Source organism: Solanum dulcamara, chromosome 10 (assembly GCF_947179165.1).
Source record: "Solanum dulcamara chromosome 10, daSolDulc1.2, whole genome shotgun sequence".
Classification (NCBI taxonomy): Eukaryota; Viridiplantae; Streptophyta; class Magnoliopsida; order Solanales; family Solanaceae; genus Solanum; species Solanum dulcamara.
In genome coordinates, this window is record NC_077246.1 from 1963248 (window position 1) to 1978788 (window position 15541).

At 33.1% G+C, this 15541-nt stretch overlaps 1 protein-coding gene across 2 annotated transcripts; it reads right to left on the reverse strand.

Annotated features, from left to right (window-relative positions):
* Window positions 1-78: 78 nt before the first annotated feature.
* LOC129871507 (uncharacterized) lies at window positions 79-10382 on the reverse strand. Of its 2 annotated transcripts, none has more exons than XM_055946437.1 (14): window positions 10036-10382; window positions 7178-7233; window positions 6869-7043; window positions 6349-6450; window positions 5286-5357; window positions 4379-4495; window positions 4190-4267; window positions 3429-3491; window positions 3212-3308; window positions 2589-2667; window positions 2277-2491; window positions 1694-1839; window positions 1165-1287; window positions 79-718 (listed from the first exon to the last, which is right to left on the reverse strand). In XM_055946437.1, the coding sequence occupies exons 1-14, from the start codon at window positions 10120-10122 to the stop codon at window positions 566-568; spliced, it is 1563 nt and encodes a 520-aa protein (XP_055802412.1). In that variant the 5' UTR covers window positions 10123-10382; the 3' UTR covers window positions 79-565. The 2 variants fall into 2 exon arrangements, with proteins under 2 accessions (XP_055802412.1, XP_055802413.1); XM_055946438.1 differs by having other exon boundaries at window positions 6869-7063; window positions 10036-10059.
* Between the last annotated feature and the right edge of the window lie 5159 nt (window positions 10383-15541).

Consider the following 15541-nt stretch of genomic DNA (forward strand, 5'->3'; position numbering starts at 1 on the left):
ATAGATGAAGTTAGAATTTGGCAAGCGTAACTTGAGACGTTGCATTCTTGTAGTTCCGAAGTGAATAGACATGCAAAATTTTATAAACATAAAGACATTACTTAAACAATGATCCCACAATCAGGTATATATGTGCAAGGTAATTTTGTCATGGACCCTTAATAACATTACAAGTAGAAAATTAAGCCAGAATGAGAAGAATGAAGTGATGAATTAAATACCCAAAAACAACATAACCTTACACCTGTTATCTATTGGTCAGCCACCACCCAAAATACATCTTAAGCTAACTTTGAAATGGACATGAAATTACAAATAAACATTACAATTACAAAAACCAGCCCAAAGCATGGTAGACCTGAGTGAGAAGAATGAAGTGATGAATTTAATAGCCAGAAACAATAAGACTTACAACTTACAACCTATATCAATGATGTGCCTCTTAAGATCAGAAGGGATTAAAAAAAGCCCCCCCAAAAAAAAAATTGGTCATGCAAATGCTTGGTCACTACTTACCAAGGGGAGCAAAAGAATCACATAAAATTTACCACTGATTGAATCTTATCTAAATGTTATATTTCTTTGGTTGTCGCCATTGCGCTAGAGTTCTGGACAAAGTGCTAATAATAGCAACCTTAGGTTTTGATCCTTGTTTTCCAAGCAAATCTTTTCCTGCCAAATCTGTAATTTTGGGAACCAAATGCTTGTGTCTGTCAATCTGCAAAAGAAAAAAAGGAAGAGATGATGGCCTCCGTTGTTATTATTCAATACGTTTGACCCAAAACAGACCAACTCAGACACACTGGAGCATTCGGCATAAACATGAGATACAAGACAAAGGACAATGGGAGTTTGGAACGGTTGTTCTAAAAACTGTTATAAGACTCTAACACCCTACCCTCCACTGTGAGTAATTTGAGCATCTAAACAAAAACCTTAAAGGGTGGAGTAGCGCAACTCAAAACCTTTGTGAACTCCTGTAGATACTCTTGTACACCTAATGTGGCAACAGAAAATATCAGATTGAGAGCTAGTGGAAGTTTTCTTTTTCCAGATCCAACAAAAAGGCATTCCCTTTCAACACAGTAGAAAACATTTCTCTCTGCTACATCTAGACTGAGGAATAAAGAGAACTCAGAATCTTTGAACAAGCAGAAGGGATACCTTGCATATCTTCCCATCCTTCAAATGATACCGGATGCCAGACCAATTGATGGACTGAGAAAGATGAGAACGCATTGCAGATAGTGGGTATAAAAAATTGTCAACCAGCATTGCAATGAATACCTGCTCAATTAAGACATCAATCTATAAAACATTTGTGACTATTGTATTGTAATAAAAAACTAAAGCAAACAGGACCATACAGGATTTTCATACTGAAATCTTGATCATTTTTAAACCACATTGGTCCAACGATTGTTCCTCAGTTTTGAACTAGTCAGGCTTGACTATATGAATCCTTTGTTTTCCAATATATAACAAACAAATAAATTTCTTGAGCCACACATTTTAACCACATGTGGTTATCTAATTCAAGTGCAAATGTGCCTAAATTTTAATCTTATATTTGTTAGCAAGACTATGTTCAGCAGAAATCTTGTAGTCCATGAAAAATATCAAACATTCAAAGGGAAGTTGGAAGAAAAGGAAATAAACTGTTTAGTTTATGGCTAAGTCTGAATGAACTTACAAGACACCAGTTATAAGAAGCAAGTGATAGTTGAGGTGCTTCGGGAGACAACATATTGCACAAGTGAACTTCAATTCTTGTCAAGTTCCACATAGAAAGGAGTTTAACCACTGTGCATATGGCAAGGTATCCAGCAAGTAACAACCCTGACAAAGTACAAAAGATATGTGCATCTAAGAGGGTGAATATGCAACCGAAGAAGCAATAACTGGAAATCGTGTGACCCGTTCCCAAATAAAAAATATTAGTTTTACTCTAGCATAAACAGATTATTTCTAGAGAATGAGGAATACATTAAACTAATAATAGGATAGACAGAATTTCGAGAACAACTATGAGCTACTTAACATTTCATGAAGCACCACCCACCCAAACAAAGATCTAGTAATTCCAACTACTGGGAATAGCATGCTGATAAATAAACAGTCCAATATAAAGATTCAGAATAATATCAGCATAATACTAAAATAATGAGGACATGGCAAGGTTTACATGTAATAGTTCTGGGAAAAGGAAAAACATGTGACCGAATTGGCTACCACAACGGACTCTACTTCTACTTACACAAGAGAAGTGTGCTCACCACTACATGTCATGACTGTATCCTCCTCAAGAGAGCTTTCTTTAAGATAATATCTCAGTGCTGCTGCCACATGAATCCCTGCCATGACGTATGGAGATACAAAACCCCATGACAGATAGCAGTGGGATGTAAATAAAGCCCGATTCATGATCCAGTTAACCTTTGTTGTATATGATTCCAGTACGAATGTTTGCTTCCTCAAATAATTCCAATATCTACACGTAACCACAAGTACAAGGTGAGCCAACAGAAAACAGTTATCACAATGTATATCAATATGTCATAAAAGATTTTAATCTATTGTTCAGAAACCTAGGGAAGGTAAGATCGGTTGCAAGAGGATGTGGAAAGACTGCAACAGGTGGTGATGTAATGAGCCTCTTGTGTGCACCTAGAAAAAAGTAGCAAAAAACAGAAAAGGATTAAGAAATGATAGCTTCCACCAAAAAGAAAGATTTTGCAAAGAATCATATCTCACAACTAGTCCCTAGAGCACCTAAAGCTAAAAACAAGAAATACCAAAGCACCGTATTGCCAGTGGTCATTAAGAGGGCCAATATTCATCTCCAAGAGGGTTATAAAATCAACAAAAGTAATTATACCAAAACAATTACTGCAACAAAAAATGCACACAACTGATTAAGTTACAAATGTCCTGAGAAATATCTTCCAGTGACAAGAATATCACTACGTAAAGAGAAAAGACAAAATTTCAGAGGAAAAGACTAAATCATTATACATATTTGCAGGTGAAGATATGCAGTCAGGACAACTCTTAAAATGTCAATAGTTGCAAAATAAGACAATAACTCAAAATTCTGTTTTCCATGAATTTCGGCTTTCCCAACAGCAGCGAGGGGGATATGCACCAGCTGCATTGCCACTCTTGTGCAGTAATATTTATTTAGGGGTGAGCAACTGGAGGTAAACTTTACCCGCTATAGCTGCTAGAGTCATGTCATCTGAGTAGCCCCCATCTCGAAGCCCTGACACTACACAATGGCGGTCGGTTCTAAAATCGTCTGCATGCATCTGGAATTAAAAAGGTACAAAACAACTTGTAACCAGATGCTACACAAGTAAAATGTTTGTCAAATAGAGAACATGACTGTACTCATGAAACTGGGAACAAATGTGATGGTAAAAACTAACCATCATGCATCCTCCCCAGAGAAAGAATGTTTTTCCACCAGTAGCAAATCCCATAGAACATGGCTGTAAATAAATGGAAATGAACCAACAAGGTAAAGAAAGTCAGCAAAGCTACAAACGAAGTTAAAAAGGGACCTTTATAAAGCAAATCATTTGCACTAAAGACATGCAAAGACAACATAAACGCATAACCCCACATCTTATAGGAAGCTCATAAACCGTCAGAGTTAGAGGAGAAGATTCAACTTGGACAGGAAACAGCATTTAGAAGCTGGAGTCCACGCCCATACAAGATATAAACACAAAAAGAGTCAAATAAAAAACAATTACAGATATAGTGCGTAGCTCACTCTAGCTGACTTCAATTTACATTAATATAACAAAGAGCGCAAACTACATAACTTTAAACTATCATGGAAAGATTTGTGTGTCAACAATAAAGTCTTTACTACAGCTTTTACTTTAGGATCAAAAATATTATGGAAAAATAAAAACTTTGGACAACAACACAACAACAAAGCCTCAATCCCAAGCAAGTTGGGTCGACCAGGATCTAAAACTAAAAACAAATAGCTGAGTGACCAAAGTACTAATCTAACACCTTTCATTTAATGTAAACAAAGACTACAACCAATATTTTATAGGCCATCTTACTCTAAAATCACCCTCCACATTACAGAGAGATGAACTACCAAAAATAGAAGAAAAAACAAACTTGACAGACGATAGATATAGAGATAAGGGCATAACCGCCTCCATACCATGTGATATCCATAAATGCAGTAACTTCCCAAAGTTCCAGATGGTAAATCAAGAGGATATCCTGTTTGAATAAAGATCTGACAAGCAGAAAGACAAAATATTACATCTCTACCAAAACAGATGAAATGAAGATTTGATTAGCGAGATCGCATGCTATGCCAGAGAAGTTGCTTCAGGATAGAAATTACATCTGGATTCTTCTCCATTTCAGTAGTAAGGGCTCCAATTGACCCAGGGTGCAACCTAACATCGTCGTCAAGGAATAAGACATACTTTGTATCTTTGTGCATTTGATCCACCCCAACCTGCAAAAAACACCACTGTTTTAGCTAAGGAAGACCAAAGAAGTACTAGTTCATAAAACAATCTATCTTAAGCGACCATCCAAACATTAAATTTTGATTAACTAACACTGCCCTGGTGCTACACTTGTCCCTCTTCTTTAATTTATGTCCATAAGTCACATCAAATGGGGTTATATAAGCTTGAACAAGAACTGACTGCAATCTGGCTCTTCTAAGGAACAATAGTTCAAATTGTCCCTCAACAAAAAGCTGAAGAAGCATAATTTGGAAATTGGAAAGAGGAGAGAGAGAGAGAAAGAGAACAGAACCAGAGAGAAATAGGAAGGATTTTCGTGCAGCTAATGACTTATTTCTTTACCTATAGAAGCCTAGAAGCAGTTGAAACAGAAAACTGTTTACTTGCTTTATTGCTTCCCTTTCGTCAGTTTATCCTACCATTAAATGCTTTCAATTTTCAAGATTTTCATACTCACAAGTCACAATACAAAGTATATGAAATTTTAAGAGATCATTCAATTATTTAATTTGAATGGGAGTTCTCTTAATGATAAGTTTAGAGTATCATCTCTTATAACTCATGCATCGATAAGAAAAGCACAACATTGAACTCTGCTAACACAAATTGTTCCATCATAGAAAAGCAAAGAATGGTCATAAAAATGCCTGTAAGTCTGTAACCTTCATTCTAAAAGAGGTAAGGATTGGTTTGCCTCATCAATATAAAGAAAAATGGACCAAAAAAGAGCTTCTCAAGATTTCCAACGGTAAACAATAAAATCATGATGCATACCAATTGATTGTGAATCTTCTGACTACAAGTTGTTGACAGACCAGCTACAATAACCTTAGCCTCAACAGCATCCTGCATGCAGAATATGAAACAAGGGATGAGTTTAAGAATGCAATGCATACATGCTACATGTGCTTGACATGGACACACAGAAAGGTAAAATTATAACTGCATCACATAGGAAAATGTCATATCAAAGACATAATTTAGGTAAATATTTCCATCCTTCAAATAATAATGACCATCTTTTGATTTGGGCACAAGATTAATGATCAGAAAACGGAAGAGATTGAATCTTCAGGAGATCTGATGGGTGATAGGAAAATCTGGTTACTTTCCCACGAGAGAGAGAGAGAGGAGAAAGGAGAGAATACCTGGGAGGTTCTTTAAAATAATGACATTCCTAATGTAGCTACTTATCATCTTAGGAAAAAAACATATATCAATGGCTCCAGCCGTCAACTAAATATTGATTCAAAGAAACCCCTGGTAATGTGCATAGAGTACCTCTAATTCTTCTTCATGCTCCTTTTCTTTCTTTCTTTCCTTTTTTTTCTTTAGGCTATTTTGCTTCGTAAACTGTTTTCACAAATTCCTTTATTAGCAAACTTCAAATTGTTCTCATGCCTCTGCTTTGTCCATTTCCAATTAACATGCGACTGTCGAACATAAATTCCAAGAAAGACAAAGTAGAAGAACAAAATGAAAGGTTCTTGGCAAGGAAAGATAACAATAAGAGAAGGGAAAGAAGGGGTACAAGGGATCGGTCCAATGATGAAAATTTAACAAGGAAGTCAACACAAAACCTATATTCCAGTTTCAAAGGCAATAACCACTTCTTGTGAAATATTGTGATGAATATTACTGCTATGCAAAATCTTTCTCAAAGAATATTAGTCTTTTCAAATTAAAATGATAGTAAACATCAAATTAATGCTGAATCTCTTCAATTTTGGATATATTCATTTGCTCAACTTAGAAAACGAATATCATGAGAACTGTGTAATAAGAAGATATAAACAGAAAGCAACTCTTTGAATGCAAAAGAACCCTAATACCACACCTTAAAATCCGCTAATAAACATTTCACAGCATGATAAGCAGGATCAGCTGTACTTTCAACCACAAAAAGGAACTCCAAAGGACCACCATAAAGAGACGTGATCTGCACCATTCACAAAGAGAACATAAGCAGACCGAGCAGACTATAAATTATTTGGACTAAGTGAGAAAAAATGGAGCATGTAACTCAAGGTCTTCATCGCACATCCAAAACAACATGAATATAAACTAGATACCAAATGGAGAGCTAAAAGACAACATTTACCTTTGTTATTTATGACGTATAATTTTTTCATTATAAGACAAGTATACCAAAAAGTAGAGAACTTTACAAAAAGACTAAAAGACACAACAATATGTGTCTGAGTCCATTATGTTGTAGTGCAGGCTTCTCAGAAGCAACAAGGAAGAAATTAGGCAGCAAACTTGAGATTATTTTCAAGTTGAGAAGATGTCATAAAGAAACAGCTTAATTGAAAACTCAAATAACACTCCAAGGCAAAAGGTTTATTATCGTTTACCTGGCTTCTCCAATTGTGTAGATTGTGCTCGCCAAACCCTTTTAAAGGCATTACAACTGTGACTCGGGGCAAATTGGCCTGATTTGAATGCTCAAGTTCATTAATGTCCAATGTAAGGAATGCAAAGCTATTTCCACTTTTCATACTACTCTTCATGCGTCGAATCTCCCTGCCCCTGCAAAAAGAAACCAAAAGCTGCATGAAAATCACTAATCTTAGAATCCATCCATTACCTAAGTTGATTATAAATAACAAGCAAAGATAAATATCCACCATAAACTCTAAAGATAGATTAAAAAGATCCCATACCTAACATAAGCAGCTAAAGCCCATCCAAGAGCCAGGACTAAGACGATTATACATCCCTGCAGACATAAAGTCCCATAAAAACAACAGAAGAATAGATAAAGAAACAAGACAGGAAAGTTGAAAAGTGCGATGAGAATTATAGTTTTCTTAATTTATCAGTAACAGATCAAATAATTAAATAACACACACTGATAGAACGCAGAACAGTTTAGCAGATGCACAGAGATTTATTCATGTTAAACACATCACCAAACATTGATTACCGGACAATCAACAACAACATACTCAGTGAAATCCCACAGGTGGGGTCTATGGAGGGGTCTATGGAGGACAGGGTATACGCAGACCATACCCCTATCTCATGTAGGTAGAGAGGTTGTTTCCAATAGACCCTTAGCTTCAAGAAAAGCATTTCAGAGCAGTTTTAGAAAGGGAGTACGGAAATGAAGAAGACATGACAAACAAAAGGAAAGTAGTAAAGCATCCAGAAAAAAAAAACTGACAATAGTAAAATAATGCAATAACTAAAGCACAAGAAACACATGTGGTAACAGAAAAATTGAAGACAAGAAACCACGAGAATAATGCTATTACTACTGTAAGAAAGTGAAAACAGATGTGACATATAAGTTGCTTCAAACTACAACCAAGACTATCCCACTGAAAAGTGAGATAGCGCTCAACTCAACTAACCTTCTTCTACCCTAACTCACGCTTCCATACACTGATATCTATGGTCATGTCCTCGGTAAACTGAAGATGCGGAATGACATGCCTAATAACCTCCCCCAATACTTATTCAGCCTACCTCTACCTCGTCTCACACCCACCATTATCAACTATCCCCCCAATACTTATTCGGCCTACCTCTACCTCGTCTCACACCCACCATTACCAACTATTCACACCTCCTCACTAGTTATCTTGTATAACTTCATTCCTAACTTCATCTCTCATAATATGCCCACATATTTGCCTCAACATCCTTATGTTTGCAACTTTCATCTTTTTTACATTAGAACAACTACAACATAGTCGGTTTAACCACCGGTCTGTAAAAACTTACCTCTAAGTTTTGGTGGCACATTATTATAACACAAGACACCGAAAGAGAGCCTCCATTTCATCCACCCCGTACCAATACGATGTGTGACATCATCGTTGATCTCCTCATTTTCTTGGACTAAAGACCCAAGACACTTGAACCATTAACAGTAAATATTAAAGAAACATTAACAGACAATTGGTTTCATTTGTCTTAGGCATATCAAACCTTTTTATTCTCAACCAAACAAAGAGACATAGAAGACGACCTTAAATAGATAGCTTTTTTTATCAGCAACCTTAAATAGATACTCCCCCCTCTCCATCCCAATTTTGTGGCACTTTTCTCTTTTTGAGAGTCAATTTGACTAATCTTTGAAGTTAAATTGGATTAGATCAGGCCAATATTTTAAAATTAAGATTTAAAATTGGGATGAAGGTAGTAGCTTTCATGCACTCTGTAGTATAAGCCAGCATGACTTGACATAATTTAAATCAATTCATTCGGCAATCTGCACCCTAATAATTTCCCTTTTCCCTTCGTTAGATTTCACACTATATTGATTGCCTTGTGCAGTATGTTATCGTAGGTATTCACTTTCTTAGTTTATCCATGTATCCGTCTTATCCTATTAAACCCAATATGAAAGGACATTGCAACTACAAGCACGAATGAGCCACTTTTTGTCGAATTCTTTCTCTGTTCTATCACTAAGTCTAAGCTGTACAAAATGATTTTTGAAGAGCAACTTCTTGCAGTCATTCATAGCAAGGGCATACGAAGCCTTCCTATACAGCTGTGGAGTCATTGAAATGTGATGAAAGCTTATTAATTTCTTCGGAAAAAAATCCTTTCTGCTTAAATGACAAACTAGAGGAACATACAAGCCAGAGTTCTTGCCAAATAAGCTTCTCCAACAATTGATTACTGAAAAACTTGTACAACAACAACAAACCCAGTATAGTCCCACCATGTGGGGTCTGGGGAGGGTAGAGTGTACGCAGACCTAAACCCCACCTTGAAAGGTAGGGCAGTTGTTTCCGAAAGACCCTCGGCTCAAGAGAGGAAAACAAGATAAAAGGTAAGATAGGGACAACCATATCGAAAACAAGATGAAAACAAAAAATAGCAAAAGTGAGAAAGTCATGATAGAATAGTACGGAAAGAAAAAGGCATTTACTACTATAAATAAATAATATAATCAAAGTACAATGGCTCCGGAAATATAAACAGCAATACAATGCAGAAATCAAATGGCAATAAACATTGAGCAGAACTACAACTAGTATGGTGTAAGAATAAGTCATCTAGCATTTTATCCTAATCTGTGTCCTCCACAAAAGAAATTATAGTGCGCTGATGCGCCTACTAATAGGGAAGAATAACCGGAAATAACAAAATATAGGCTTTTCAATAACGCTCACTTTTGAATCCTAAACAGAAACATAATAAATTTACAGGAAGAAGAGAATCTTTCAAGCTGCAATTTAACATGAACGCAGAAAACAACAATAACATACACATTATAATCCCACAAGTAAAGTATGGGGATTTAACATGAAAATGCAGCATGATACAAATTGAAAACTCAAACTTCAGCAATATATAGAGAACGAAACGAAATTCTTCGTTAAAAAGGATAATGTAAGCTAAATTTAAGCAATTGACAAAAAATTTAAGTCTAATACTTAGATCTGAACCGTTCCAAATCCGAAAAAAACAGCGAATAAGCAATTTATTCCTCATTTTCCAAACAAAATAGCTAATCAAAAACACACAAAAAAAAGAGCAGCCAAAAAAAAACAATCCATACCTGGATCTGAATGAAAACTGCAAGAGGACTACACAATGCTCTGCTAGCATTGAATAAAAAAGCATCAAATGAATCAATTGTCACCATTTTTTTCACACAATATACTTGTTTTTTTTCAAATTTTACGAGATATATGTATGTATATCTCCAATCTCCTGAGAACTCAAATGTGCTAGGGCAAGAAAAACAATGCCCTAGATCTGAGAGAGAGACAGAGAGAGAGAAATTCTTCAAGTTATTCAGTGTTCTCTCAGATCAATCACCATGGATGGAGAAGAAGAGAGAGAAACACTTTAGAGAGAGAAAGAGAAAAGGAATGAAAGGAGGAAAAAAGGGAAGATTGTGAGAGACCGCGTAATTTTATATTTCGAAGGGGGGAAATGGATTTTGGTGTAATTAGAGAAAGAATATGCTTCATTTCTCCTTTTTCTAGTAAGTGCTCTCAATATGTTAACTTTATGCCACAGAGAATTGTGATGGGTGTTAATCTTTAATTAGAAGATTTTGAATTTTAGTCTATTTAAATATGGAATTGTCTTTATTTAAAAAATTTTAACACGAATCTAAATTTGGTTGGATTTTAATCTGAATAACCGAACATCGAATGGAAATAAAAAAAATACTTATGCTACCTCCGATTCAATTTGTTTCCTCTATTTTTGATTTGACACTGTATTTAAGAAAGTAAAGAAGATTTATAAATATTAAGATCTAAAATTAAAAATACGTCGAATGTATTAAAATATTATTTAATTTTATAATTTGAGAAAGAGTCGTTCTTTTTAAAATGGACTAAAAAAAAGTAGGCCAAACAAAATTGAAACAAATGGATTATATGTTAAAATTGGTTATCAAGGAAACAAATGGTCTTTCTGCTTTACTTTTACCGGTGTATTTCGGACTTTGAATGTCTCTTAAAAAACAACGATCAATATGAGTATTTACCATAATACTCATTTTAATTAATATATAGTCTTAAGTAGGGACGATCAAGATTTGAGTTACAATTGATTCAGATCGCAAAAACTATTAAATAAATCAATTTTATTTGAGTTTGATTTTGATTTGATTTTATATTTTTTAAAATCGATAATATTTGATTTGATCTTATTTTGCTAAAAAAAATAAAGAAATAACCAAACAAAAATCATACACATATTTTTTTATAATTATATATACATATTTAAAATTTGGTGTGCAAAATATAGTATTTACTAAAATTTTAATAAAATGTCACATATATATTACGTTCCACTTAGAAAATATGAAATTTGGATAAACCCAAAGAAAGGGCTAATTAAAACACTCCATCTCAATCAACATTTTGCTTTTAAGATGATAGGATTCTGAAGCAAATAATTCATTAGTATATTAATTCAAACCCCCCAAGAAAAAGTATTTTTGAGGAATACAATTTTGAAAAAAGGTAAAGATCATTAGCAAAAAGTGTTTTCATCAAATGACGCACGTGGGGTGAGTCATTTACCTACCAAGTGCGCTATTAATTTTGAAATTATTAACATTATTGTTTATGAGATGAATAATTCTTAAAGTTGCATTAAATAAAATAATATAGAATCTTTATAAAATGCAAGAAAAAGTATTTTTCACTTTATAGTGTAATAAAAAGGAATCTCTTTGGGATTAGGCGCGTGGGAATTAACACGTGCTGAGGTGTTTTTATTAGTGTCCATTTCAAACGAAATTATAATAATTAATGGCGGAGCTAGAAATTTATCTAAAGAATATCATAATATATTAAAAGTCGATATACATAAAAATAAGGGAAGCCAACATATAATATATACACTTAAAATTAAAATTTTGAGCTACTTAAATAGTGTAATTTACCGAGGCTCCGCCACTGACAATGATACACATAAAATCAAATATTCTATTTTTTATTTTTTATTTTATTTCTTATTTGATGTTTGGTACAACATTAAAGTTTCACTAAATCTGAATTAGCGTATTACATGATTAATTTATGTGGATAGTGCATCCAATGACGGAATCATCTTGTGGTTAGGAAATTCATCCGCCCTTCGATAGAAAATTATATTATTTATATATAATTAAAATATTTTTTTATGTATATATAGTAAATATTAAATTCTCTCCAACTAATTTGTGTGTTTACTTCTTCAAATTTTAAAATCGCTAAATTTAAATTTTTACTCCACTGAGCGCAGCCAACAAAATTTTGTTCATTCTCAAACACTTAAAATTTATAATAAAGGATGAAAGTATCACAAACTATCCACCACAATCCACGTATTGGTGTAATATTTTAATTTCTACTCATATAAAAGTGAAACACGTAGTTCCAAAAAAATCTAAATAGTAATTTGGACCCTTAACACCTTTTATTTCATTTTTTTATTACTTCATCGATTTTCCCAGACTTGGTCTTGATTTAGTCAAGTACTAAAAGGGATCTTCAATAATTTTAAAAACCAATTTCCATGTCTTAATTAAATAAATCTTTCTAAACCTATCAAATTAATTAAATAATTAACAATATCATTAACCCACGTGTGGGATTTCACTGGGTTGTTGTTGTTGTATTATCGTTATTAGTTTGCACTCATCAAATTATAAATAAGTGAAAACACGGGTAGCCTGTTTGGTCACAAATATTCTTAGGAAATAATTTTTTAAAAAATTGAAAAAAATTTAAAAAGTGGTGTTTGGCCATATAACTTGATAAATATATTTGGCAACATCCCAAGTTTTTAAATACTAGAAAAAACTAGTATTTGAAAAGTTTAAATATTTAAAAATTATCCCAAACTTTATATTTTATAAAAAAAATCCATCATTTATTTATGGCATAATACATAAATATAACTCTTAACTTGACTTCAGCTGACAATTATGATCTCTAACTTTACTAGTGCACAAGCAGACATTTTAACTATCCAAAACTTGAATGAATAGACACATTCGTCTTACATGGAAATTTTGTGTCCTAGGTGACATGCTACGTGTATTGTATCACATAGGATACGTGTCTTCTTGTTCAATTTTATACAAGTTTAAGTGTCTACTTGTACACAGCCAAAGTTGGATGGCATAAATGTGAAATGTGACCAAGTTAAAAGACATATTTATGTATTATGCCTTTATTTATTTCAATTAATATTTATCTATCTCCTCCGAAAAAGTTTGAGTTATAATTTGAGTGACAAAATTAATAAAAAAGAACATTTTGTTTTTAATGGATTATAATTCCAACTGAATCAATGAAAAGTTTGAGTATGCAATTAATGTATGGTTCTTGTGCATATTGTTATTTTATTATTGTTGATTGTTATCAACTATGTTATAAGCTTATTTTTTTAACAGAACATGTCATTATAAAATGATAATATAAATTTATGGATATTTTAAATAATTTTTAAAACTTATGAGTATAAACCATATTTTCTGAAATAGTCAAATATTTTTGAAAAAAATTGTGGTCAAACGCATCATAAAATTTCAACCAAAAATAATTTGTCAAGAATATTTGAGAATTTGGAACCAAACATCAAAAGATAGATATTAAATATCAAATATCAATCAATCGACATTCCTTTACTTTTAATTAAAAAAATGGAGCACAGTACTTTTTGATATGAAGTATTCTATTCGGTTAATAAAACCCAATATTTAATTTTAAAAATTTTCATTAAGAGTGAAGAAATATTTACCGTTTAAACACTCTTTTGTGGTCAAAAATAGTTGGGTGAGGAATATTTGTGAATGGTGCAAGCTGTAACCAAATGGCACTAATCAAAATGGAATATACATTTAAATTCTTCCTTTTTTAATCACTTTTGTTGTTGGACCTGTTTAGAGTATTATATTATGGTTCCTTATATTATCTAAGCCAATATAACATTTCATTATTCATACAACTGGCACAGCTGTACTTGTCAACTAGCTTAATGATTTATTATTAAATGGATAAAAAACAATACACTATGGGTCGTTTGATAGCTATTTTGAAAGTGTATTATTCATGTAAATATTAAATTTTATATAAGTAATATTATATTTTGTAGCTGGTCAAAAAATAAGTTATTCATATATAAAATTAATACGTTATTTAGTTTACAATTTAAAAATCATATAACTAATACATATATAAGTTACGAGGGATTCTATGTATAGAAGATGAAATAATTAATATATGTTGGGTCATTTGATAGCTGGTTAGAGTCGAATTAGTTATTTATTGTATTACTTACTCCAACTTCTATAGCACATAAAATAATACATAGATTTTTCATAACTTATATATGCATTAATTATGCGAATTTATAAATTATGAACTAAACGTCATATTAATTTTATACATAAATAACTTATTTCTTATCTATCTGTCAAACATCTTCCGTATAACTTATCAAACTTCACACTTATGCGCTGACACAGAGCGGGCAAACTGGCGCAGGAGAAGTATCATTCCTTGCGGCAATAGCTATGTAGTTGACCTCTTAGCTAGTGGCTGGCGTAGGAGAAGTATCATTCCTTGCGGCAATAGCTATGTAGTTGACCACTTACCTAGTGCCCTATGTAACGAATGATCCGATTTAATCAAAAATCTTGAATTCGAATCTTGAATCTAGTGGGTCGTACATGATGCAAATTCAAATTTCTTCTATTCTTGCTTCGCAATAGTCGGCTTTTAGCTGATTTTTGCAATCGGCGTCTTTTAGCTGATTGATGAGTGTCAAAGATAGACCCTCAGCGAGGAAATAGTAGTAGCAACAGTCTCCCCACTAATTCAAGGTTACAGTCCAACCCCATTTTTCACCTTGAATTAATCAAAATATGCGGAATCTCCTTAAAGTAGTAATGGAAATGGATCTTTAGCTAAGCCGAACATGTGCCAAAAGTCCCATTCCTTATCTCAGGTTCTCTTTTGGTTCTGATAGTGGTTGTATTGGGCACTCTTATATAAGAAAGAAAAATGAAAGATCCCTCTCTCCAATCAGTCAAGTGGCTGAACGCCCCTCTCCTCGTTCCGCCCTTCCTATTGGGATAGCAGCCTTCGGGCCCTTTGCTTCCGGCGAAGGTAAATAGTCAAAAAAGTTCTCCGAAAACGCGGCGAAGTTAACTCTATCAAAAGGTGTCAATTAACAAATTTTTAATTTGCAAAATGATACTGTATTATATCTATAGTATTATATAATGAATTTCTTTGATTTTATGTGTATATACTTCTTTATATTTTACTTTGTTTTTAGTGAAACTTTGATTTCGCCACTAATTATTATAAGGAGTTCTCTTTCTTTAAAATATTTTGTTATTAATCGGTCTTACTTAGCTCACTAATCTTTTAAACCTGAGATTGTGTCTAGAAATGAAAATTGGGGAATTAAGAGTACCTTCGAATTATTCACACATTACATATCTATGAAAAGACTTTGATTAATTTTTTTTTAAAAAAATATTATACATGTGCTTCATAATCATACACAGGTTTAAATATTGAATTCATCTTTACATATAAAAA

Excerpts from the sequence above, each read along its gene's own strand:
- LOC129871507 (XM_055946437.1), bottom strand. The coding sequence starts at position 10,122 with ATGGTGACAATTGATTCATTTGATGCTTTTTTATTCAATGCTAGCAGA. Across the intron at positions 7,044-7,177 it reads GCTTTAGCTGCTTATGTTAG|GGGCAGGGAGATTCGACGCA; the intron begins GTATGGGATCTT and ends TTCTTTTTGCAG. Across the intron at positions 6,451-6,868 it reads TACACAATTGGAGAAGCCAG|ATCACGTCTCTTTATGGTGG; the intron begins GTAAACGATAAT and ends TGAATGGTGCAG.